Source organism: Aulonocara sp. 'chitande type north' Nkhata Bay, linkage group LG20 (assembly GCF_057382095.1).
Source record: "Aulonocara sp. 'chitande type north' Nkhata Bay isolate Kocher_YH1m ecotype deep benthic linkage group LG20, A_spYH_male_GT1.1, whole genome shotgun sequence".
NCBI lineage: Eukaryota > Metazoa > Chordata > Actinopteri > Cichliformes > Cichlidae > Aulonocara > Aulonocara sp. 'chitande type north' Nkhata Bay.
In genome coordinates this window covers 11,500,367-11,527,521 of record NC_141363.1, presented here as the reverse complement: position 1 = coordinate 11,527,521, position 27,155 = coordinate 11,500,367, and the positions used below count along the sequence as shown (strand labels likewise).

Below are 27,155 nucleotides of genomic sequence, written 5' to 3'. Positions count from 1 at the left end.
ACTGCTCTAAATTGTGCTCGTTCTTGTAGTCCTCCTCCTCCGCCTCTCAGCTTGTTGCCTTCCATTGTTAGTATCAACCTTCCACTTACCTTTGCAACCTAACATATACAAGTTTCATTACATAATTAGCAGCAACTATTCACATATTTGAGTCACTGTGTTTAAAAAAAAAAGAAAAACTACATTTCTGCTGTAGCTGTGTTTAATCTCTGCCTCCAGTGGTTAGTATTATGCATCACAGGTGCATCACTGTGGTGAAGTGTGAGAATTTCAGATTCAGAGAAAAGATTAAACGAGATCTGCAAATTGTGTCTAACTAGGTGAAAACTGTTCTGTCATTTATTCGATAAATGGAAGTTTGATAGCATGAATCGGAGAATGGGATTCTGTGCTTTAGCAAAAGTGACAAACTGTAATTCCTTCCCTGTCGTATTGTACTGTATGATATGCTGTACTGCAGTACACATTCTTCACTCTTTCTCCACAGATCCGTGCAAAAACGTTTTGAACTGCCGCGTGGAGCCTCTCACCCGCCAGCCACTGAAATTTGTGCCACTCGAGTTGTGCCCCCTAAGCGATGAGCCTCTGTGTGCCAGTGATGGCCGGACGTACCCCAGTGAGTGCGCTATGAGGGCGACGGGCATCCAGAAAGGCGTCACGCTCAGAAAGATCCATGCAGGACAGTGCACAACGCTGGGTAAGGCCGAAGCTTGTTGTCTTTAAAGTGTGCAACCCTTTCAATACAGATCCCAGAACATCTTGGAAATACATTTAGTGATGCAAGGGATAAAATTACTCAAATGCCATGACTTATATAAAGGATTCTTTTATGCTGCGTGAAACAGAGATTTAGTAGACCTTGCCCTTCTCTCCCCGTTAATAATCTAAAAAAAATGCAACATAATAAGATGAGATGAATTCAAATATTGTAATTTATCTGCGTGCAGGTATAACAGGGAGTAGCCATTTGTCTGTCTAGGTCAGAATTGTTGAACATAAGGCTCCGGGCTCTGAATCTGTCCCGCAAAGACTTCAATCTGGCTCACAGTTTCTGGTTTTGGAAAATGTGAAGGAGGGCATAGATTCTGGATTTTTTAATGAATTTTAATAGTTTTTACTTTAGCTTTTCTTGCTCACAGAGACCTCCCCCACGGCCAAAGGTTTGTATTCTTTCACTATGAGCTATAGAAAGTTCAGTTTCTACATTTCTTTCATTTCTACAGCAGCATTTATTTATCGTGTAGAAAAAGTAAGAGAAACTCTTAAAGTTGAAGTTTCATATATTAAGAAATCTCCTGCATTAAATGTGTAGTTAAATGAAAGGGCAGTTTCACTGGTCCGGCCCACTTAAGATCAAAACTGAGTGCATGTAGAATGAGTCAGACATCCCTGCTTTTGGTCTTTTGTTATTTGACTTATCCAAATTTCTGTTTCGTGGTATTTGTAAAATTCAACAATATAATATCTTTCTATATTGGTATGTGACTATGCAGAAGCTCACTTAAGTCTCATTTGTAGTCTGTTGTAGGCTGACCAATCGTATTTGAGCAGCCTTGACACGGTGTCTTAAAAAGAGCAGACTTGCTGAAGATCAGGGGTGGGCAACTCCAGGCCTCAAGGGCCGGTGTCCTGCAGGTTTTAGATATCACCCTGGGTCAACACACCAGAATCACATGATTAGTTCACTACCAGGCCTCTGGAGAACTTCAGGACATGTTGAGGAGGTCATTTAGCCATTTAAATCAGCTGTGTTGGTTCAAGGACACATCTAAAACCTGCAGGACACCAGCTCTTGAGGCCTGGAGTTGCCCACCCCGCATCTACAGCAGGTTCTAGCAGTAGGAAAAGTGACATAAATTTAAATGTCTTGTGTATCTACTGATATTTCAAGACTTTACTTTACTTACTACACAACTGTCTGCTTGATTTCAGAATCTGCATGATGGGAAACTTTGTTTGCAAATGTATTACAAGGGCCAACTAATATTAATAGTGAAGTCTGTGTTTCAGTCTGGACAAACCACTCTATTGAAACCCCAGCAAGAAAAAGGACAACAAGGAAAGCAGCCAGTGAAAATGTTTGGCTTGTCGGGGTTATATATGCGTGGTATATATGGTATCAGTGAAACCTTGCTATCGTATTACCATATATTATGCAAGAATTGAAATACTTTCAGCCAATGTTTTAACACATACAGGTAGACTAGCATCAAAATCAAACTTTAAAGCTGTGTTCCAGAGAGATAAATTACTGCCGGGTCTCGGGGTCTGTATTATATCCATGCTAGCACTAGCCTCCTCCAGCCTGATAAGAGCCCCCAGGGCTGTTATCTGTGCTATTACAACATGAGGTTTAGGCCGTAGTCAACAAAGAGCTGTCAGCCTTTACTGTATGTCTGATAGCCATCGGAGGAAATCCAATTTTCCTGGTGTGTTGTTACTGAAGTCCCACAAAGCTACAGCTCTACGGGTTTACAGCAGTAATGTGCGGAGACCCCCACCCATGTATTAAAACCCCCTGACAACACCAAGGACAGATCACCGCAGGACGTCTTTTGGTATGGTCAGCAACGGAGGCTGATACAGCCTGGTTCTTCTCTCTGCTCCGCTTGACAGGCCGATGTTAGCGTCAGGGCTTAAAATTGCCCAAATCCCAGCCTAAGTAGCGTTGTGTGTGCTGTATGAGAGTGTGTGTGCATGCAGACATGTTCATGCATGTGAGCAATGGGATGGACTTTTTTTTTCTTCCTTTTTTCCTCCCTCTCTTTCTGCTGTGCCTTTTCAAATGAAAGAATAATTCAATTTGAAACAGAGATCCATGAAATCATATCCCTAAGCAAATTACAAATTGGTAACTAATGAAAATGGCCATTTCGACTTGTAACCATGACATTGCACATCCTTGTACCCCTTTCAGTCTGATACAGCGCCGATGTAATTAAGTGTGGCATGACAGGCTTTTAAAGAGAAGAGAAGAAGGAATTGAATTGGTGTACAAATTTGATCCACTGATCAGGAATGGAATAAATTCAAGTGCCTCCAGAACAGAGGCTTGCCTCAAATTGAATTTTCTCACTTCAGTGGCAAATTTGCCATTTCACATTACCAGTATTTCGCTTTTTCTTAATTTCCATAGTAGATTTCTGCTTAGTGAGTCAAAATGGTATGACTTTAATAGTTTAGACTTAAACATGACCCTAAAATGAAATTCATGATTATTCTTTTTGTTAAAGTTTTTGCAAAACTTTATTATTAAAGTTAGAGGGGAGCACAGGCATGCTGATCGAGTAAGGTTTTGGGGGGTATTTGCAGTCTTATTAGGTGTCCCTTCATAGTGCAGGCTACTAGATTTGCTTATTTTTTGCTAGCGGCAAACCAGAAAACGAAATGGAAATGGAAAAAACAGGCCGTTTTTTTCTTTTTAAATATCATTTTTTGGGGGGCATTTTAGCCTTTATTTGATAGTAGAGAGCTGAAGATAAACAGGAAAGTTGAGGGAGAGAGAAGGGATGTGCAGCAAAGGGCCGCAGGTCAGTCTTGAACTCGTGCTGCTGCGCTCTAGCCGTGTAACATATGGTCACCCACTCACCCACTGAGCTAAACTGGCTCCCAAACAAGCTTTTAAACTGCAGCGAAAGCTATAACTATTATAAAAAAATATGTCTAATAACTCCTCTGGTACTCACTCTCATTCATCCAGCCACTACTCTTGGCTTTAGCTATCATTTCTAGTCGATTACTCCCTGTAAAATGTAATGTGAACTTACTTTGTGGACAGTTTTGTGGCCTAATGTGCGTAGAACAGATAACCTGATGTGACAGATGGTTTGTTGCACAGAACCATCTGGGAAGCAATCCTTGTTTGTTATAGGGAAGAAAACAGCACAAAAAATACACAGCGGATGACGAGATGAACCTTCTGTATGTCAGTGTCTAGTTCAGGCGAACGTCAACCAGTCACATCAACAAACCGCAGCTAGAATCACAGTAACTTTGTAAGAACGTCTTCTTCTTGCTCATACAAAGCTGATTGGTTCAAACCACTGCAGTCACCTGGCAAGACTGGGTCTTTTGTGATTGTGTCTTTTAAGAATCCAGCATCCAAGAAAGGTTATGTAACAAATTAAGCATCAAATAATCTGCTTGACAGGAACAAATGTGGTCCGACTTCTTTTTAAGCACTACTGCCTAAACACTGGTGTGTTGGCTGATCTGAGCATGTCATTTCCAGTCTATAGAATAACTGTATGTTCCAGCGTGTGTTGTTTGTCAGAGATTGACAGCTAACATGGGCCTTCTGCAGATATACTGGAAGTATTGGCAAATAGGGTGCTGCAATCATTTTTATATATGCTGTAGAAAAAGATGCTTGGTGTAAGGACAAAATGCAATCATCACAGACTTTGCCCAACCCACTTTGTGCAGCACATGTAGCATGCCGGCTAATATATGAATCTCTGATGTGTTTCTTTCATGAATTTCTGCAAAAGCCTCTGCTAACATCACCTATCTCCATAAACAACAGTAAACATTCATATAATTACTACATGGATGATTTATAGCCTGGTTTATGTCCTTATGGTTGTATCAGCAAGTTAACACAGCAGGAAGAACAACAGGTTGACACTTCTCTAGCTTCAATTTTTTGTTGTTGTTATGTTTGCTAAGTACCTCTTCAGTGCTTTCATCTGTGATGATCAGTCTGTCATGCTGTTACAAAATTGGCAGTTGGAAACTAAAAAGCCTAATCAGTCTCTGTACACATTAAAGGAAAAAAATGAATAAATGAGTGAAAGCAGATGTTCACACATAGAGCAAAAAAGGGTCACTGAATGGTGGGTCTGTAAGGGGGGAAGGGTTAAAGTAGGGTTATCCCCTGTACAATCCAAAGAAGCTGCATTGTTTTGTTTTTCTTGCAGACGAATGCAAGGACTGTCCCTTCTATGGTGTGTGTCTGGTGGAACAGCTGAGTGCCCGCTGCTCTTGTGATCCCATCGAGTGTGACGGCACCTACAAGCCTCTGTGTGGGAAGGATGGTAACACATACACCAATGACTGTATGCGACGCAAGGCGGAGTGCCTGAGCAAGACCCCCATCGCCACCAAGCACCTAGGACCCTGTGGTGAGTAGAGCTGGAGACTAGGAAAGGGTGGGTGGTGACCTGGTGGTTGGGATTCCTCCTTCTTTGGCTTTCGCACAAACCAGTGCTGAATCCCTGTCTTGGTGTGTCTTTCTCTGTGTATTTGTAATCCAATTTCAGTCTGTTTTTCCTGCTGAAGAGTGTAGGCTGATGGTACGTTCGTCTGTACTTAAAACTTTCCTGAAAAGTATCTGAAACGGTTGGGTGATGTCCTCTGAGTGGGGGAGGGGTGGGGTGTACATTCAGAAAGGATGGGTGTGCCAAAAAACAAAAACGGTGCCTTCAATTCGTCACCCATTCACCTCCCATCCATCTCCTCACCCCTGTCACGCTTCATCCCAGCATCTCAAACAGACAACCAAAATGAAACGCCACCTTCATGTTTCATTCATCCGCCCTCCGTCTTCTACTCCTTCACTGGTGCCAGTCTTCCACTTCAGTGGCTTTTGTCGTTTTTTCCTCCCTTGTCTTTGTCTTTTTGTCTTGTGTGCTCTTCTTGCATAAAAAAAGCTATTCTTTCTTGTTTCAGTGCGTCAGTCAGTCTGTCTGTCTATGTCCATTTGGCCGGCTTCCCGGTTGTCTGGCTGCAGGTGGCAAGTGGGGTCACCCAGTGGGCGACCTCATCAAGCGGATTCTCAGGGGTGAAGCCCTTCCCCTCGCTCCGTGCGGACCTAACAGGAGGGGTCTTGTACTGCTGTCTTTTTCCTCTCACTTCTGTCTCTCTGTTTGTCTTCGTGGCATTAATGTCTTTTCCTTCTGTTTACCCTCCAGCAAAGATGTGATCCCTGAGGTTGGAGAAGTCTCCCTCTCTCCTCTCTGTGTTTTATTTTCAACCTAACCTGCCTAACCGATGCATACCTCTGATTAATCTCCTATTGCATGTTCAAAGTGCACGCCAGATCCCAACCTAACAGCTTCCCAAACAATCCCCCCCCCCGCTCCATCAATCAGGATTGTGTCGTAAAAAGCTTGCAACAATGCACCAAACCACGTGTAAGCATGATTCCTGCAGTAGGGCTGGAGTTCAGCTGCATTTTAATGAAACATTTTATATCCTACAAGGTCTTGAAAATACGATCATTCAGGTATGTGAGGATTTAAAATTCATTTCTGGATTGAACAGAAACCCAGTGAAGGGCTGAAGTATATGGTAGCACTAGTAGTAGTTCTACTAGTAGTAGTAGTAATTATAGTTTAATCATATTTTATACAGCTTTTTTTAGAATGTGTTATTTAGCTAGAAAATTAAAATTTTGTGCAAATCTGCATTTATGTCTTCTAGAACTGATGTTGCTAAATCAGAAAAATGAAGCCACTCGATTTTGCTTTGGTATAGACACTGTCTAGCGGAGCGCATGTTAATTACGCAGAGAACATCCTTAGTGAAAACATTAAAAGACTGAGGTCAGGGTGGCTGTATGTGTAGGTAACACAAGAGGTTTCTCCTGTTGTACATCAGCTTCTTAACGGTCAACACCATCACCACAACCCTGCCTATCCTTAACCATCCCCTTCACTTTAGTTTACTTGCTATAATTTCTCTGTTAAGCTTAAACCGTCTCACGGTGGCACAGATATTGTGAAAAATAAATGATTTTCAAAACATTAAACACTGTAATTGAACAAAATCCGATTTAATGCGGAGCTGCCCCATATCAACATTCTTGCTGGTGAAAGTCTGCCAGCTGAATGTATTGTGAATTGCTCTTTGTTAATAAAAGAAGAATGAAGAGATTTGTTAGCCTCTAAGCTTAGTGAGCCAACCTTAAGCTGCACACACTTCATTCAAGGTTCGGTGTGTAAAGCAGGTTGGCAGGATTTCAACCGATATCATAAGATGTTCAAGGCCCATTCTGTTCTTGGCACTGACACGCTCTGTCTAGCGTGTTTCCTCGTGTTAAAGGGCTGATTTAAAGGGTTGATTCACCCAAATTAAGATGACATCTGTTTTAAAGCTGTAGCGCAGAATGCACCAATATTTTTAATCATGTGTCATTTACGTATCCGAGTGTCTCTGTGATCATTTTTAGAGATGATTTGAAGACCTTGTCTTGAGTTAATCTTTTTCAGAGTCAGGGTTTTTTTTTTTTTTTGCTCTTTCCCATCACAACGCTGATAGCCCAGCATGCGTGATAAAGCTGGAGTAATCTGCTCATGCTTTTCGGTGTGACATTACCTCAAACAAGAAATCGGCCCAACAGACGCGTTGTGTAATCACGTTCAGAGTTGCTGTCCGCACTCATTTGCATTATTCGGCCGTCTGAGCTGTGAATAAATTAAATAGTGGAAATGGCAGCGCGAGCGCTTATATATTTTGCTCTGTTTCATTATTTCTGGCAAATGCTGCCTCATTTCAGCCCCCTCCCCTCCCTCGTTTGTTTCGCTCTTTTTTTTTTCTCCCTCCTCGCTCTTCATCCTTTCCTCCCTTCCACTGCGCATCGCAGCCGTCAGCGGATGGTACTATGTTTCTTTAATGCATTTTTATTGACATTTGCATATTTTTCAAAACGCAGCGCCACAAACGCCACCGCCCCCCGATACGGTTTTAATTAAACATCAAAAGAGGCAAGCCTAGGTGCCCACTGAGACTGTTGGTTTAGTCAGACAGATGATATGCATGCAAGGAGTGTGTGTGTGTGTGTGTGTCGGTGTTTCCATGTGTTTAATCACATTAGAACTCTCACTCTTAATTTTTCTTTTTCTTTCTTTCTTAAATGAAACTATATTCAACCTTGTAGCGTGTAGATCTCTCACTGTAAACCAAAAAAGATTCACCTGACAGATGCACATAATTTAAGGATGTGAGCATCTTCCGAACTGACTTCCAAAGCACTGAGTTCTCTTAAGAATCAATCGATAGCCTATCAGAACGCACGTGCCAACACACTTGCAGCCATGACAGTACTGTCAAAGGTCAAATCAGAATGAGAGCTGTGTCAAACAGTCCCACGCACTCAGTTGCCCACCATGTCAAGATTATAGGCAAAGTTTCATGTATCTGATCAATTAAATGAGTGGTATTTAATAATTTTTGAGCTTTTTCATTTCATTCTCTTGTTTCACTGGTTGAGTGGTGGGTTAGGTGGAGTGATCGATCACTCTGCCAGCTGTCAAACGGATGAAATTCTCCAGTTTTGACACAGTCATAAATCTCTTCTCATGTGGGTGACAGCCCTTAATGTCACCCCTCCCCTGCCGGTACTCACCCCCACAATGGATTGTGCTGTAAAGAAACCCAACATGTCTATAACGTCCTGACGGCTGTCCTCCCTAGGGGGGAAAACCCCCCAAATTGATTGATATCCAAACTTTCAATTTAGAGATGAAGACACCACGTGATGTTTAGCTGATTTACTTAAGTCCAGACAGAGTCACAAATCTTCCAGAGGTCTGTAAACACGCGAATGACTTTTGCTGGAAATGAATCAGAGTAGACTGCTGGGAAGGAGGACGGACAGGTCAGCAGCCTTGGTTTCTAAGATGGAAACATAAGAGTCGTTTGGCACCAACAGAGGAAAAGATCTATCAACTTTTAAAGAGGTTCAATTATTTACTGGACTTTGTGTGACTTATTCATAGACCAGGTTGCTGTTCTACAGTACACACACACAGTTTTAATAGCAGGTTAAAACATAATTGCAACCCCGACGTGCAGTCGAACTTGCCTTCATCCGACGTTTGAATAAAATGCAAGAAAATGTCTGCAGTGGTTAATTTGAGATTGATTGTAAATCTCCACAGATGGCCTCTGTTAAGTGTTTCACACTACACAAGAATATTTTTAGGCTAATGCAAAGAAATCCTGTTTTTCTTCCCCTCTGTCCTCTATGATGTCAGCACAGCAGGCTATCAGCAGAAACTAAGCAAGGAAGTGTGCATGTAGCGTGGTCTGTTGCAGAAATGTTCTTGTATTTTCAGCTATATTTAGAGGACCGAGCAATGATGGGAGACTCTTTGATGTTTGAGTCTATTGTATTCTGATTCTATAAAATTTCCCCATTGATAAAAGTGATGTGAAATAACAGAGCAACTTAAAGTGCTAGCTCCTGTATTTACGAAGTATATTTGCTATGCCTTTCTGCCAAAAAAGACACTGAGTCAATCTGAAGCTGAAAACCAAAAAAGCAACACGAGACAGCCCATTAATTGGAAGAAAGTATCTTTTCAACAACTTTTTTTCCCCACATAAATGATTGTGCTTGTTAAAATGCCTTTTAAAAAAGGAATCTATTTATTTGATATGAGGGAACCAGACTGTGTGTAAAATTAATTACTTTTGCAGTGAAAATGCATAATTAAATCTTTGCCTTCTCTCCTCTATCTTGGCCCAAAGTTGCGCTGTAGCTTACTTCCTGCCCAGCGGGCATGCTATTTTGGTGCATATTCAGTAGTAATCAATGGAAAAGACTACAGGAGTGCATAGCTGCTCACCACAGGTCCCTGGAGCCCGTTCATGTACTAGCCTCACGTCTGGTATTAACAGAATACGAAGTAGAGAGGGCCCTCTGAATTGGTGGTTATGTTGTTCATAAAACAAAAATACAAGCAGCAGTGTTGCTTTTTAGCACATAAAGGAGAATGATTCAGTAAAATCAGTAACACAAGGCAGCCTATTAGAAACACACGCACACATAAACAAGGAGTGAACAAATGAAGGAGCTGGTTTTGAGGACACAAAATCTTTATCCGCGGCTCTTTTGTCATTTCGTGTGTACACAGCTGTGTGCGAGAGAGCGAGCGAGCGCAATCACAAGTGCAGAAAAGCTCACGCAAGTGCAAGTTGCTTGAAATGTGTTGCCTGTCGCCTCTGGAGGTTAACACAAAATCGCTCAGTGGAAGACACATTGTCATTGACAAAGAGCTCTGCAAAGCAGGAAAGAAAAAAATCTGTCACCTTAGGTGTCAAGACTTTGTGCAGAATATTTTATCATTTGCATGTTTATTTGATGAGCATCTCCCCCCTGCGCGTTTGTGATTGGACTAACAAACAGTCGCGAAGCCTGAGTGTGTAAGTCAGCCTGAGATCACCAGTGCTGTTATTGCTAATCAAGTTAATTAGAGGAAGTGCCGCGGGAGCCTGATTGACGGCAGCTAGGGACCGCCGGTCCACTTACTGCGGCCCGCAGGCTGTCATTGAGCAGAAATTGCAGAGAAATGTGGGTCAACGGGGTGTCAGGAGTGACTTGAGGCGGGCTTGGTGTTCCGTTGGGGTGTGATCAGCCATGCAGTTCTTTCAATTTCAACAGTTTTCTTTTCATTTTTTAAAAAATGTCTTCCTAGGCCTTCCTCGTGCTGTAGCTCCTGATTTGATCGGAGATGCAGTAAGTGAAGCGAACTGGTGTGCCGTTTTTTCTTTACTTTTTTAAACTTCCTGCAACATACACACCCTAATGACTAGATCACCACCCTTTTTGGATTAGACCAACAATATTTGCGTATCATCTCATCTCTGACGGATATATCTCAAAAGATCAGGGGATGCCAGCTTGTGTCCCCTCCCCGTGTTATTTTTGCTCGTCTCTATTTTGAAGAGCAACACATTCTTAGTTGTACAAGCACAAAGAGGCTTCGACTCACCTCCTGCCTGTGATAAGTATTCAGTGGTAGACAGACACAGCCTGCGGGTATGCCTTTTGCTGTATGCTAATATAGCCTTTTCTCTGCACCTCCCTCTCCCTCGACTAATATGATACATAAATGTTTTTAATGTGAGGGAGGTAAAGGGAGTCGGATCAAAGCCCTGGCAGTGGAGACACACAGAAGGCGGGATTTTGCTGCAGATTGGCTGCACCCTATTGGAATCCTGTGTTGTAATGGGTTGCAGTTGTAGGTGATTATTCCTGCCAGTTGGCCACTGCAAGCATCACCTGGATTACACTGATTCACTGCCCTGCATAATATAGGGAATGATTTGGAATTGCACACAGACCCGAGGGGGGAAAAGTCCAATTAACATATGTATGAGCTGAGCGGAGATGGGAGGAAACGCTCGCCAAAATAATCTCCCAGCATTTCAGCGACATGTTACGGTGGGGTTAACAGTGTGGGCCCGCTGACTGCAGCAGCCACAGTCACAGCTGAGTCTGACCGGAGCGCGCCGTGCCATCGCGCAACCTAACAAGGAGCCGTTAAGCTTTATAAGCAGCACTGTGGTGTCCTTGGCACTTTATCTGTCATATAACTCCACTAAGTGAGCAATAATAAGACTTCAGGCAGACAGGTAAGCAATCAGGGAATCAGAGGAACGTGTCCTCTCAATATTTGACGTGGTCTGCTAGTGACACTGCGGCCTAACCCGAAGTAATCCCCTCCTGAGTCCTGAAGTGGAGGCATGCTATTAAAATACCGCACTAATTAAAATGGATAAATTTACATGCCTCCTAGCAGGAGAGGATACAGACTGAGGCGACACCCGGAATGTAAAGTCCTGTCAGCCGGTGTGGTAGTACAGAAACAGAGCAGATTACACACTAGCAGAGCTGAATCCTTGATTGGAGAATAGAGAGAGGGAAAAGTATTCGTGCCTTTTTTCTTCTCCTTCCACTTTTCTCTATCCATGAGAGACAATTCACTGCACCTGCTCAGCCACTAAAACAATGCCTTGGCTACTGTGCTATGTGTTTGGCACCTCCCATCTAACTGTCAAGCTAATTTTCGTGCATAAAACAGAACACTTTAAAGCCAGAAACTATAGTGTATTCTGGACTTGCCTGAAAGAAGGACTGATACATGCATGAAGAGATGGATTTTTCTATTTGGGAGAAGACCAGAGAGCGAAAGAGAGCTGGAAAAGGCTTGTGAGCGACCAAGCTTAGGCCCGCCATTTCAAAGCTTCTCCCTGCATCCAAGGGAAAGTAAAAAGACAGCTTCAGTTCTTTTTTTAACTGTGTCACAAGATTCTTTTTACACTTGGGGAGATTGTCTTTTTTTTCACCCTCGTATATTGTCTCCAGTTAATAAATCAGGCAGAAATTTTGCCCCCCAGAGGTGGAGGATGATAAAAAAAATAGTTTTGGAGGGGAATTCTTTCATCTTTTTTATGAGTGTGAAACAAAGAGAATGGGAGACAAAGGCCTTATCGGAGGCTGCAGTTGTGTTTTAGGAGCCCGTCCTTGGGAAGTGGGCTGGTGAACTTTAATGCAGGCCAAGGTTGTACAGTTAAGCTCGGATCACAAGCGTACAACGGTTACACGCACTTGGAGACACACACACACAGACACAAGGCGTTGAAATGAGATCACAGGGAATCAATTGTTTTTGAAGCGGCACCGAATTAAGCGGCATTGAGCAGCTTTCATATTTATGTGGCACCTCCGAGCTCTTTTGAAAAGCCAGCTCGCCTTCCCAACGCAGAAATCAATAACGGTGTTTCACCCTTTAATCTGAAACACTCGCCCTCGGAAATGAGAGCGCCCGCGCTCGAGATCGGGAAAGATTTGCTCAATTACAGTTGTGGGAAAAAAGTAGGCGGTCGTGGACAAACTATGTTACATCTGCTCTCATTTTTATTTTAATATCTGCAGTTCAGCTCAGGAGTGATCATAATTCAGACAGATGAGCCAAATGATCTGTCTTATGTAGATAACACTGATCTTTATCCCACATACCCCCTTTCTTTCATCAGAGTGCAACAAGCTAATTGCCACCGTCTGCGTTATCAGTTGATAATTTCCCCCCTCGTGTTAGCGCTACGAGTTGAGGCTCAGCTGAACATCCCTGAGCTGATAAATGAATCATGGGGCTTCGCACATGCCAAGTCAGCCCCCCACCCACAACACCCCCGTGTTACTATCTAATCCCATAATGGTCTCAATAATGATGGAGCCATGGGTGGCGTCATTACAAAGGGCAGTTTCCATGACAGCACCTCTACTCATCTAACCAAAGCTCACAAGAAAGGAGGCGCAGAAGGAGGAAGCAAGTTTTGTTTCGCTTTGGTTGTGAAACGGCACCACTTTCCATTTCAACCACGGCTTCTCATCAGAAACTATTTGATGCCTCCGTCTGCGTTTTCCTCTAATCTGCAGACACACCACATTTAGCAGAGGGATCCGTTCCTCATGCGTGAAACTTTCTAAATGAAAACCACTACGGCGCCAGGCTATCATCTTTCGCTCGCTCTCGATACCGGAGTGCGCACCATCCCACCTAAGGCTTCAATCTTCCGACCGTCGGGCTGAGCCGGCAGCGCTCGCGCACGCATGCCGGCGCCCCCGACTCAGAGAGCACACGATGCCATATAATATTTTCCCTGGTACATAAAGCTTTAAAGAAGTGATGGGATGGGAGGCTGTGATCAAAGCGTTGTTCACGCCCATTTTTTTTCGTCAGGTTTTCACTCTGTTCTGATCAAGTCAGGTTTTATCGGCCCTGGCCTACACCCATCTGCCGCTACCAGAACCATGGGTACAAAATCCTGTCCTCGTTTTAATGAAGTCATGCTGGAGTTAGCGTGTGAGGAGAAAAGACTGAGGCAGACACCTCTCTCTGATGTTCACATTTCATATCTGCCTCTGCCCAGGAGCTTGCCTTTTTTGAATTATTAAGCAGAGGGCTCTTTCTTCTTTTCGCCTATTTCTTTCTCTTTTTAATTCTCTCACTCTCTCAAAAAGCAAACTCTATCCCTGGTGCTCTTCCTTTTCTTGCTCCTGCATGTCAGTTCAACCAGCTTTGGCTGAAGCAATGGCTCTCACTGAGATGCAAATGGCAGCCTTTGAAGGGGCACACTGGGAACGTCAATTAATCCAGGCGTTTACGCGCAGGAAAAAAAAAAGGCAGTGCAACCATTGTTCGTAGGCTGTTTCATCTCTATTGTGCTACAGGGACATGTTTTTATCCACTGTCCTCGTGCCTCTGGATTCCGTGGACTCTTCAAAGATTCAGGATACATCAGGATAGGTACAAAGGCAAGGAAATGACATAGGAAACTAAGGAAGTTGAGGTGACACAGGACTAGGGCTGCATTGCATATTCCATCATATCTCTGTTTCTCCCTAAACCCTTTCTAACACAAAAACCAGCGCTTCTATTTGTAGCGATATTCTAACTTACCTCACTATCACCTGTGCTCTTTTGCAACCCCAGACTTCTCTCCAACCTCAACTTTATATTCTCCCCGACCACTAAGGCTGTACTGTTTGCTACCATGCCTCTAACTGTGATCTCTGTCTCTTGGGTGGTCGGCCTTCAGATCTCAACATACCGAGCCCGTGCTTGCATGTAGCGTGCAGTCACGGGGCAGAGTGTGTGGTCAAGAACAACGAAGCGGTGTGCGAGTGTTCCGAAGCCTGCCCGCAAACGTCCGACCCCGTGTGCGGATCCGACGGCCAGACCTACGGCAGCCCCTGCGAGATGCGATTGATGGGTTGTGCGCTGCAGAAGGAAATCAGCATCCAACACAAAGGACCCTGCGGTGAGTACTCACTGTCACAAAACCCAAATATAAAAGTGCTTGCATCTCAGTAATGAATTTCAAATTAACGTCATGCTCGTACGGTCACATTGCCCCATGCAGTCAGCTATAGTGAGGAGACATGACTGTGAAATGCTGTGAATCATAGCTTACAGACATGGAAGGATCTCGGAATATGATTTAGCAAATTAATTAATAGCACCACAATGCGGAGAGGCAAAATTATAATCCACAGACGTTAACAATTAACACACATAACTTTATATTCATGTGTGACCCCACTGGGAGCCGTTTCAAATCCAGCAAAGGCAAATCAATACTTAACACACTGATGAATTTCATGATCCCTTGTCCGTTACTCTTTATCTGTTCCTCTGTGCTCATCATCAGCCCTTCTATAGCAACACCACAACTCCAATTTGCCCGTTTTGACCTTTAAGTGAAGATGCACTTTGCTTTTGATGAAACAGAGCGCGGTGCATATTTTTCTGTAATTGGCTACATGAGTCACTTGGCTTTGTCTTTCACTGCCGGAGTATCAGCTAGTCATTAGTATACCAGCGACAGTGGAGCTTCAAGTGGTAAAAATATCTCTATACCCACTATGCTGGCACACAGCCATATGGACAGGTTTTTGCAGCTTGGTAAAGCCACTCAGTGAGTACTCCGTGGCCATTTTGCAACGCCAATTTTCCCATGGACTCTAATTGGTTATTGAGTATTCTTGCTTGTCTACAATCAAGTCATTCACTTTTTACTCAAACTGGGCAGAAGTACAGTGGCTGTTAGCCCCATGGCCAGACTGTCTGTGTAACTCAATTTTAATGCAATAGATTTTTTTTCCTGCATATTTTGACGACAGCAAAAGTCTGTTGGCCTCTGCAGTACTGTATTTGTGGATGAGATGAGCAGTTTCAAACATGATGAGTGCAGCACAATCAGTTTGCTCTTCGTGATCTAAAGTGTGAAAAGATTTTATGGTTGTTACTTATTTATTTATTTTATTTTTTGCACAAAGGAACCAAAGTCTTTTAACAGAGCTCGTTTTTTTAGAGTTTTATACTTAGAATGACAGAGTTAGTTCCTGGAGAGTTGCTATGTGGACTCTCTGCCTGCCTGTGTACTACATCTATCATCCTCCCCTCCCAGCTTTCTCTTAATTGAACTCCAGCGTGTAAGGATGTATGCCGCAGAGAAACAGATCTAAAGCAGTGTTCAGTTGGTGGGCAGGCCCGTCAGTGCCACACCACAGGTAGACGGCTCGGAGTCCCTCCGCGGTAATGAATAGTCTTTATTTTAAAAAGCGAGAGGCAGGACGAGCTGGCAGGGCTGAGGGACTCTGTGTGTAATCCAGCACTATGGATGGTTCTTGGCTCCCAGAGGAACAGGCCTGCGTCAGCGCAATGGTGCCATAAAAATGCTGAGGCATTGGCTTGCCAAGTGCAAGCCAGCCGAGAAATGATGGCGATGATAATGTGGGTTATTTCTGGGCTGTTTGCACAGCTTTACTGGGCTTTTATTCAGCACCATAACAACTGACTGACTTAAGCTATTATCTCACCTAATTATCACCAGCTATTCCCTTCACTAATATACTATACAGGTTCACGAGGCAGAAAAGGAGCGAAACAATATGTGCTGCCTTCAGGTGGAGTAGGAAGAATAGGAATTAAGTGTTAAAGATATATGCACAGAAAGAAGGTGAATAAAATGAGAATGTCTGACCTTTGCACTGCAGAAGAGCAGCAGCACTGGTGATAATTAGGCTTATAAAATATACAGACTGTGCAAAAGTCTCGAGCCCCCCCTCATTTCTTTAGATTTTATTTCCAAGAAGCCAGACCTTCTTATATATGTGTTTTTTCTTTGTCAGTAATTCTCCAGAAGCTCTTTCGTCATTTTTATTTGGACATTGGCTGTTTTTTCACACATTTTGAGTCCATACCTTGTTCCTGACCATTTTCAGATAAGTGTTTTTTGCTTGTTAAGCCACTTTACACTGCTATGATTTACTCAATTTCATACCAAAAAGGCAATTACCTAAGAGTTATAATCTGACAGCTTTAACAACAAAAGAATAATTGGCAGGATTAAACAACTACAGTAGATCAATTGTAGCTAAAAGTCATGTCCTTAAGAAATAGGAAAACAATAAGGAGACATAGGAAACGATCCAAGATGCATCTGGACCTTCAGCTAATGCTCACCAAACCTTCATCAGAAATAGTCCCAGTGGAAGAGTGGCCATCAAGAAGCCATCTTTAAGTGAGGTAAACAGCGAGAAAAGGCTGAGATATGCCAAATTAAACAGGAGTTGGACTGAAAAGTGGCAACGGGTCTTATACATCAGGATATACATTACTGTACTGTACAGAGGAGGTCAGTAGAGAGGTGGGTGTCTACATTCATCTGTAAAACATGGTGTAACCTCTCTAAACGAAATGCCAGTGTAACTGCCAGTAAAAGCATACCTGGAAAGAAAAGAAAACCCACAGTGGAACACTATCAGTCATGTACTGGCCTCCCCAGAGCCTAGACCTCGACATTAATGAAGCAGTGTGGGATCATCATGATAGAGAATGGAACAAAAGGCAGCCAAGATCCAAAGAAGAGCTTTGAATGTCCTTCAGGAAGCCGGAAGAACTATTCCTACTTAAAGACATTACAGAAAGTCTACATAAGAGAGTTCAGGCTGAGTTGAATAATAAAGGTGGTCATACCAAATATTAACTTTCAGCCTTATTAGAACTGTAAAACCTCAAACTTTACTGTTGTCTTACTTTGTGTATTTCCATGTGTATTTGAATTTGTTTGAATAAATCGGTGCACCTGTTTCCCATTTTCCTAACAAAATATAAAGAGATGAGGGGCGGCAGTACTGTTGGTCTTTATATTATTTCATTTATATGATTTCCAGAACACTCACCAAGGAAAGGATGCATTTGTTTACTGTTGCCGTTTTGTTATTTCCATCCAAATGCTCTATAGTGTGTACGCTGTCATATTTATGGCTGCCAGGCTCAGAAGTAGGAGCTTAGGTGAGGCTGTGAGGGTAGCAATAGTGTAGCGGGTGAGAGAAGTGCCACAACAGGGAACTTAACTGTGTATGTGTGTGTGTGTGGGGAGCTTATTGCCTCTCATGGGCCCAGACATAATTTCATTTCTATCCCTCCGGCCTGGAAACATAGTGGTTATCTATATGGCTCAGGTGCAACCTGATAGCAATATGAGTGACATTTGTTATTATTCAGAGATTTTTCCTCCTCCTGCATTGGAGTGGCGGGCCACCTTGTAACAGGGGCTGGAAGAGGTACACTTGGTTAATAGACCCCCCAGCTGGATATCAGTCACCCCAGGAAAAAAGCCCATTCATGCTGACTACCCAAACAGATGAGAGCAGAGGTGCCTGAATCATTTGAGAAACAGAAATAACAACTTCCCCTTTTTTCTCCCACAGGTGTTGGAAATGATATTCTCAGTTGAGTAAGAAATATAGGTCACAGAGGCAGCCTGTGAGAAAAAAATGAGAGAATAAAAGAGGGCAGAGGGAAAAAGGGAGGAGAATGTGATAAATGTTCATAGGAAAGGAGATGGAGGTAAATAAGATGATGAGGCGCAAAGAAAGTGGGGGGCAGAGTTAATAGTGTACTGGCCAGGCATGCATCAACAGGGGAGTTGTTATCACCCAGGCATGTTCACAAGCCTTCAAAACACAAAGCAGCATGCTTCTTTCTGTTTAATCCTGAGGTACTACTCCTCCCAGACCCCCTCAGCTGCAGTTCAGGTGTTCCCCAGTAAGGCTATCTAAAAAATGCTGTAAAGCTGGAGGGTCTTTGTTGTTGTTTTTTCTGTTCAATGAGTCAGTTCTTTATGTTTTCAAGGACACTTTTCTACCAACCCACTCCTGTTCCTCCTTCTCACCTTCAGCTCCACAAACACTTTGTCCAAACACAGCAGCACAAACTGTTAAAGTGCAAAGTTGCTAACATCAGATCTCTGGGACTCCAAGGGGACCTTGACAAAATATTAGCAGGTCCTCATCCAAAGGAAGAAAGGTTTTCTTTGATAGTTAAAGACATGCGTGAGGATATTATGAAACCCTGATTCCAAAAAAGTTTGGATCCCATGTTATTAAAACGTTAATACAAACTGAATGCAATGATTTGCAAATCTCATAAACCAATGATTTATTCACAGTAGAACATAGAAAACAATGTTTAAAATGCTCCATTTTACTATTTCATGAGAAATATTTGCTCATTTTGAATTTGATGGCGGCTGCAGGTCTCAAGATGATTTGTATATGGGCAGCAAAGGGTTGGAAAAACTAAGTGGTACTAAAAAGAAACGGCTAGAGATACATTTTACAAAGGATTAGGTTAACTGGCAATATGTCTGTAACATGACTGGGTACAAAAAGAGCATCTTAGAGAGTTTCTCAAAAATAAAAGGTGGTTACAGGCTCACCAGTCCGGAAAAAATGACATATACAAACTTCAAAATAACATTTGTCAATGTAACATTGTATATCTCCAAGTCTAGGGCAGGGCTGTTGAACTCCAGGCCTCCAGTTCATTACCAGGCCTCTGGAGAACTTCAAGACATGTTGAGGGGGTAATTTAGCCATTTATATGTGTTGGATCAAGGACACATCTAAAACCTGCAGGACACTGGCCCTTGAGGCCTGGAGTTTGACACCTGTGGTCTAGGGTATATTAAATCTGATGTTTCTGATAATCCGGAGAACTCTTTGTGCAAGGGACAAGGAGGAAATTCAACATGTGAACCCCACAATCTTCAGGCCTTCAGGTGGCACTGTATCAAAAACAGACATGGAAATCACTGCCCAGGCTCAGGAACAGTTTGTGTGGGTACCACCGTAGCTCACTTGTTAGGCCATGCAACCATGTTCAGCTTGACCTGGACCTTGCTCCCTGCCATGCCAGTATTACCATTTTAGAGAGCACCTTCAGACAGTTTAGAAACATACTGTAGATTTCACATATGCCAAACTTGTATACCCCAGCCAGAGTCTAGATTAAGCACACCTTATTGCCAGACTCATGGCAGACTTGCTCTGAATGGCGAACATTCTAACTCCCGTGATCTGGGTGCCAGTGCTGCCTAAATGGTTGCCCAAATGTTATTAAGCATATCTAATGATCAGCCGATCTCCATACTCACAGCTGGCAGCTGTTTTTGGACCAGAGAATGGTGCCATCTTTGAGCCTTTATTGGCCTGAATCATTCTGCTGTAAAGGCAGAACTAATTTTAGCTGACTCTTAAGCTATTTAGTGAATATTTGTGTCAGGTTTTTTATCAGAACTCACACAAAAAGGCTTTAAAATATCTTACTTTGATCTTGGACAGTGTGTCATACTCTATATTTCTCTAGGTTCTTGCGCCTGAAAAGCATTTGCATGAGATGAAAGATCCCCTGTTGTAATATCTCCCATTCTTTATTGTCATGTCTGTGTTTCATAATGGCCAGCCAGACTTTTTACCTTAAATTTTGAACTTTTAATGGTTGCGAGGTTGCCTTCAGAAACCACTGAAACCCAGAAATGGTGATGACAGACTTGAAGACGACTGATTCAGAGATCAGACATGACAAAAAGTACACATCCTAACATTATCAGTAATGGCAACAATCTCCTCTCTTTTCCCGGCTTTGAACTGAGGCTCCCCTCCTCTTCTGTCTGTGATGCATGTTGTCTGGAGGATCAGGCAGTGCAGAGAGCCAGGTGCGAGGGGCAGGAGCTGATAAAGAAGCGAGGCTACTATCAGGACACAGGGCCTGATAAAGGACAACACTCACCACTTCCACTTCCTGATTTATAGCTGTCTCAGCCACAGAGGATCCACGACCACAGCAGTACACTTTTACTATGTTTTATGTTTATTTCTTTTTTGTCATAGAAAAGCTGTGCAGGGGAGATTCTTTTTTTTCCTCAAGAGCAATGAAAATAATTGTTAAGTACTCTTAGCCATTAAATACTGACAAAAGCAATAATGGTACCTCAATACTCCACTCTTATGTGACACCCCATTGTGAAAGTATGGTGTGGTAATCTTCTGCAAGATTGTGGAATCTGCAGGAATTTGCTCCCATCCTATAAAGAAAATGCATCAGTGAGGTCAGCCACCGACGCTGAGGTCTGGATTGCTGTGTGTGACCGAGATGATAGCAAGAGTATTGAACGGGTCTGTGCTGGTCAGGTCTTCAACAGCAAAATAGTGTAAAGGTCCTTCTGCAAAAAAAAATGTGACATGTTGGAAAAGGTCAGAGCAATCCAAAAACTGTTGCAACAAACTTGGAGCCTAAAATATGATTATAGAAAAATGTCATCGGGTGCCAAGGCACTCAGATGTCCCCAAACTCAAACTCAAGACAGAAGGCCACACTGTGAAAAATAGCCCCAGAGCAAAAGCACACATGAATTTAGCATAGACAGTTGCCCTGAATGTCCTGCTCGTGCAGTTTAATTTAAGCATATCTTCATAGAACTGATCATTCCACCTCCACAGAATGAAACGTTTGCGCCTACAGGCTCCCACAGGCCATGTACTGTACATAAAGTGCCACGTTTCTTGCCATATCCACTTCTAAGTGGATAGCTGTTAATCAAGAAAGCAGCGGATGCCCACATTAGATGGAGAGATGAAGGAAATGAATGGCTCTAAAAGAGTAATAAACAGATTAATAATGTGGAGGGTTCCAGCAGCCAGCCTTGCCTCTCTCAATTAGTGCTAAATCAGCGGTGGGTATTAGCCTGCCCCTAATTGAATGTGATAGTGAGCTGTGCTAATGCAATCCTCCCAGTGTAATTGGTGTCAGAGGAAAAGGTGTCTATACTACTAGCCTTTTCTGTGTATGAGGACTTGGATTTGCCTTCTCATTTTTCTTTCATGTCCCCATGAGGGCTCAGTCAGCACCCTGAGCCTGCCCTGCTGTTTCTTTTGAGGGAAACGTTGTCTCAGCCAATCAGTCAACAGATGAGCTAGATAAATCCTCATACTAAAATCAAGGATTTCAAAAGCTCTCTTTGCTTTTTTTCTGGTAGCATCTGGCGAGAGAATACAGATGTTCTCAGCTTGATTCTGACTGAAAAGCGGTGGAAAAACAGCATATTTTGGGCCATATATAATTAGCCTTACAATCTTAAGGGAAAGCGTGATTTGTCACACTCAGTTGAGGCTAGTTCTTTTCAGCATCCGCTGCTGAGAAGGCTTCCCAAAAAATGGTGCTGGCTACTCCCATCCAGTACCTGGCTTTCACTACTTACAACAATTGCTATTCCGGCCAAGGAGTTCAATTCTTGTCTCATCAGAGCAGAGAATTGTTTCCTTCATGCTTTCAGAATGATTTAAGTGTAATTTGGCAAACTCTAGCATGGCCCTCTTGTGGATTTTACTCAGGACTAGCTTCAGTTTCTGACCACTCTCATAAAGTCCTGATTGACTGAGTGCGGTTGACCTTCTGGTAGCTTCATCTATTTTTGGTGACAATTTTCAAAGCTCATTGTGTTCAGCTATTTAGTTTCAGTTCCAGAAAGACTGGTTTTGGTTGGCTTGAAATTTCTTTAGTGATGGAACCCACTGTGCTCCTGGGAACTTCATGCACTTTAGCATCTTTTCTAAAATCCCCCTCCATGGATTTGTGCTGTGGTAGGGCTCTGTCTGGGAAGTTTTTTTTATTTCATGGCATAGTTTTTACCTCTGACATGCAGTAAACTTTAAATGGCATGTGTGCGGCTTTCTGTATTCTTTAATATCATGTGAATGTACCTCATGTACACTAATAAAGCTTTATACAAATTCCTTGTTTTCCCAGGAAAAATGGGAAAACAGGTTATTTCCTGTAGCTCTGAATAGTAAATAATGTTTGCCTTGATTCTCATGCTTAGTTCTTAGCATAATTTTGCATGAGAAAAATGCAACAAATGAGACATTTTTTATTATGAGACATATAGAATACAAATGTTCTTTTTTTATCCATTTAAAAAACAGAGTTATTTTTCCACTTTTGTTCATTTCCATTGTTACCGTGTCCATCTAAACACTCACCAAGAAGAAAGAGTTTTGATTTTAGTGGAATTTCTTTTAAAATATTCTTTTCATGTGTCACTCTACCCAAACTGTTTTAGTGTTCCTTTAGACGTTGGTGCCTTGTCTATTTATATAACAATGCAATGTGTCAGGAGTAACATAACTCTCCAGCCACTTTATTAGGCAAACCTGTTCAACTGCTTGTTAACACAAATATCTAATTAGCCAATCACACGGGAGCAACTCCAATTAGGCGTGTAGACGTGTTCAAGACATCTTGCTGAAGTTCAAACGGACTTTGAAGGTGGCGTGTTTTTTAGTGGCAGACGGGCTACTGTGGGCATTTCAGAAATTGATTTTTCCACACAGTCATCTCTAGGGACAAAACATCATTTGAATGAAGGTTTTCTGGTCAGAAATGCCTCGTCAAGACCGAGGCTACAATGTGCTCACCTCTACTGGGCAATGGAAAATTGGAAAAACATTAGCTGGTCTGATCAGGCTTAGTTTCTGGTGTAACATTCAGCAGTTTGGGTCACAATTTAGCGTAAACGACATAAAATCACAGCTCCACCCTGCCTTGTATTAATGGTTCAGGTTGCTGATGGTGGTGTAATACTTCTGTTGCACACTTTGAGCCCTTTAATAGCAACTGAGCATGATTTAAACACCGCAGCCTACCTGAGTATTGTTGCAGACCTTGTCCAACCATTTGGGACCATAGTGTACCCAACTTCTGATGGCTGCTTCCAGCAGGATAACCCACCATGTCACAAAGATCGAATCACCTCAAACTGGTTCCTTGAACACAAGTTCACTGTACTTAGATGGATTGGCCATCCTTTGATCGTGGTGGGATTGGAGATTTTCATCACGGATGTGTAGCTGACAAAGCTGCAGTCTATGTGCGATGCCATCATGTCTGTATGGACCAAAATCTCTGAGGAACGTTTCCAGCATCTTTTTGAATCTATGCCACAAAGACTTAGGGCTGAAGCATCCAGTTCTGTGGTGTGTAATTAAGTGGGATCTCAGTACTCTGATTTTCCATCCTCTAGTAAGATTGAATTTTCCAAATCTTCACTCCATATACTGAGCTTGTAAAGTAAAATATTTGTACTGTAAGTTTGAACTTTTTCCAGTATTGGCACAGTTTTGGTTTCTTTGCTTAGCACCTCACCAGTTTGGTCTCCAACATTTTCAAAATTAATGATAATGGGTGCGTCAAAGTAATTCAATTCAGCTGTATTTATACAGCGCCAAATCACAACACCAGTCACCTCAAGGTGCTTTATATTGTAAGGTAGACCCTACAGCAACGCATACAGAGAAAAACCCAACAATCATATGACCCCGTGTGATATCAAAGTAACATATAGATGAATGACAGGACCCAGTGTTTCCAAGCAGAACATTATATCCTAATGTGATAATCAGTGTTATTCACTTGACTTGTCAGTAGTTTTAATGTTGTGGCTGAAAGACCAAATGACAAACCAACACTACTTTAAGAATCTGTAGTAGCCAGAAACTCATTCCCTCGCAACTTTATATTCACTTAAGTGATGTTTCAAGCATCATCAGAAAGTAAGATGAGCTGAAAAGCACTGCACTGCACTGCATTTGCATAATGATAACATAAGAGAATCCATTTTAAGTCTACCATACATTAATACGAGCAGTGTAAAAGAAACTTAATATCCTCTAAATTCACCGTTTCTCTTAGAATCAGACCTCGGCGCCAAGGTTATGTAATCCCACAGGAAGCACACATGCACAGACACACTTAACCATTTGTTTGCCTGCTTGTCCCCATCTAGATGAGGCCTGTGCCAACTGCTCTTTTGGGGCAATCTGCGATGCCCAGAGCAAGCAGTGTGTGTGTCCGTCAGAGTGTGTCAAGTCCCACCAGCCTGTGTGCGGCAGCGATGGTACCACCTACAACAGCGAGTGTGAGCTGCATGTGCGGGCCTGCAAACAACAGATGGACCTCCGAGTGGTCGGCCAAGGAGAGTGCAGTAAGTAATGCGTACATTTACAGTATGTCATCTTCAGTGTGTCATTATTAGTATAAATATGAAGGACACATCAGCGATCTTAGCACAAACTGGTGATTTGATATTAGGCTAGGGAAAAAGTGTGCAATGTTCATATGTAAAAGATTCATTTCTTTCCTCTGGCTCTGAGTTAAATATGGAAATGACATGTAAAAATAGTGCCCATCAGGAAGCTCATAAAACTGCAGGCACTTCAAATACAAGCAAACTTGTCAAACTGAATTCTCAGATGGGAAATTGCTCCAGCAGCATGTGCTGTATATGTTTTAAAGTGGAATATATTACGAGGGGAAGCAGCGTGCATGACAAATAGAAAAAGGAAAAGAGAAATCCTGTTTAAAAATATATTCCAGAGATGACTTTGAATGTCCATGTGGATCATATCCATCAAAATAACTCACCAGTCATGCTGTGGCCTGCCCCTCTGCTGTGTGTTTAATACAGAAACATGTGGCAACACTGTTTGTGCCATGGGTGCCCGGTGCGTCCAGAATAGGTGTGAGTGCCCGCCGTGCTCAGGCGAGCCCTACTCCCCAGTGTGTGGAAGTGATGGCACCACCTACGACAATGAGTGTGAACTTCGCAGACATTCCTGCACGCAGATGACGAGAATTGACGTGGCGAGGCTCGGCAGCTGCGACGAAGGTAGGAAAATGGACTTTGAAACGGTGTAATTATCTTTATCAAGCGACCTGCGGTGCCGTATTTAGTCGTTTGTGGATTCGTAGCTGCGACGTCTGCGTCGGCTTAACACTGCAAAAAACATGAGGCGACAGCCGCGGTGTGTTTCTGTAAACAAAACCTGTTAGAAATCCAGAAATGACTTCTGGGTGATTAAGCTCAGGTCAGCTGTACGTTTTCAACGCAGTGTTTTCATTGGCTGCTTGTCTGGCTGACTTTGTTCGCGAGCGTGCTGTGCAACGTATGAGCTGCAGCTGGTTTTTGTTTATTGATCTCACCGCTTCCCCCCCATTGCTCCTTGATGCCTCAATAAACTGAAACTAATTAATTGCAGACAGTTTTTCATTTGATATTTGGAACTTGTAGATGGGATCCCAAGCTAAATGCTCCATGCATTAGAGGTAGCTAAAAATGAGGTAAGGGCTGAGTATAGATGACTGAAGTATATTAGAGCCTGAGAATATTATGTCTGCTAAAAAGATGATCTGTGAATTGTAGGCTGGTGATTACTGCATGTACTTTTACCTGAATTCGCAGCACGAGCTGTAATAGCACGAATTATTATGCTCGGCTTTTATTAGGAGGGGGGCTAGGTTGTGTTTGTTTGTGTTGTGACAGCTAGGGTACACATTTTATCTAGCTCTTCTATTCAATTAGGCTTTTAAATGCGTGACCGATGGCACTTAATGTGAGTATCCCTCATTTCCATGCCTGTAGCTTTGTCATCGCTTCGCATTCTGAATAAATGAACTCTAATTCACCGTGCAGATCATATCTTGATCAGCGCTGACAGACTGAGGCGGGATATCACAGTCCCTCGCTCATCCCCTTCTTGGGGACAACTCTGGAGGGAGCAAAATGCCAGCCTCTGGTTTTAAATGCAGACAGTGGCAATGCTGCTGTTCCCTCGTGGCTAGTTGGCCATCACAGTGAACATAGTCATCTACTGACAAGGTGTGAAGGGGAGCAGATTACACCTGCCGGCAGGAGGGATGGCTGGAGAGAAGAAAGGAGGGGGTAGATGGAGGACAGGGCAAATAGAGATGAGGGGGAATCCACTTCCATTTTGATTGCTACAGCCAGGGGTCTTTTTTCTTTTTCCTCCCTAACCCCCCCACTACCATTGTCTGCCGTATTTGGCCCCAGGCCTGCGAGGCGAATCGCACCATCAAAGTTTCTTGTGGCCGATTTAACATCATTTCATTGACTGAGATAAGTGACTTTTTTTGTATGTGGAGCATGAAGAAATGTGAAACTGTATGCCCTCGATGCAGACGTGCAGACTTACTGTCACCACGCACACACGCAGCTACACACTCCTCATTGTCTGTTGGTTGTATCAGGCAAAAAGTACTCTCATCTGCATCCCAAGGGCATTGCTCTGCTTGCAGTGGCTGATGGCTTTGTTTTTATATTTTATTCTCTCTACCATACTGTCTCTCAGCATTCTCCTTTTTCCCATCGCTTGCTCATTTTGATTCAGAGAGAACTGTCAGGCTTACACAATAGAATCTTTTCTTTTTTTCCCCTTTCTTTTTTCTTTTTGCTCTCCACATCGCACCCTGCTGTCCCACCCACTCACATCTCTTTCCATTTTGCACTCCTCTCCATCAAAATTGTCCTTCTTGACAAAAGGGGCGCCAAGGCTTTCACAGACAGGGGTGGAGAAGGGCTCGGCGGAAATCAATAAATTTCACCCCAGGGGCAGCAGACGGTTCTGTCCCCCCCCCCCCCCCCCCCCTTCTTTCGGCCCCCTCAAATCTGACCCGGACCCTCCACAGGAAGCCTGTAAAACAGTCAAAACCAATTTGCAG

The 27,155-nt window shown here is 42.9% G+C and overlaps 1 protein-coding gene across 4 annotated transcripts in view; it reads left to right on the top strand.

Moving 5' to 3' along the window:
* The window catches only part of agrn (agrin), a 258,948-nt gene that overhangs the window by 171,786 nt on the left and 60,007 nt on the right, over window positions 1-27,155 (top strand). For all 4 annotated transcript variants that reach the window (XM_086278486.1, XM_086278488.1, XM_086278487.1 and 1 more), the window contains exons 6-10: window positions 488-697; window positions 4,920-5,123; window positions 14,332-14,553; window positions 24,424-24,621; window positions 25,105-25,305. In XM_086278486.1, coding sequence (XP_086134612.1) covers window positions 488-697; window positions 4,920-5,123; window positions 14,332-14,553; window positions 24,424-24,621; window positions 25,105-25,305 — 1,035 coding nt within the window. The remainder of the gene's footprint in view (window positions 1-487; window positions 698-4,919; window positions 5,124-14,331; window positions 14,554-24,423; window positions 24,622-25,104; window positions 25,306-27,155) is intronic.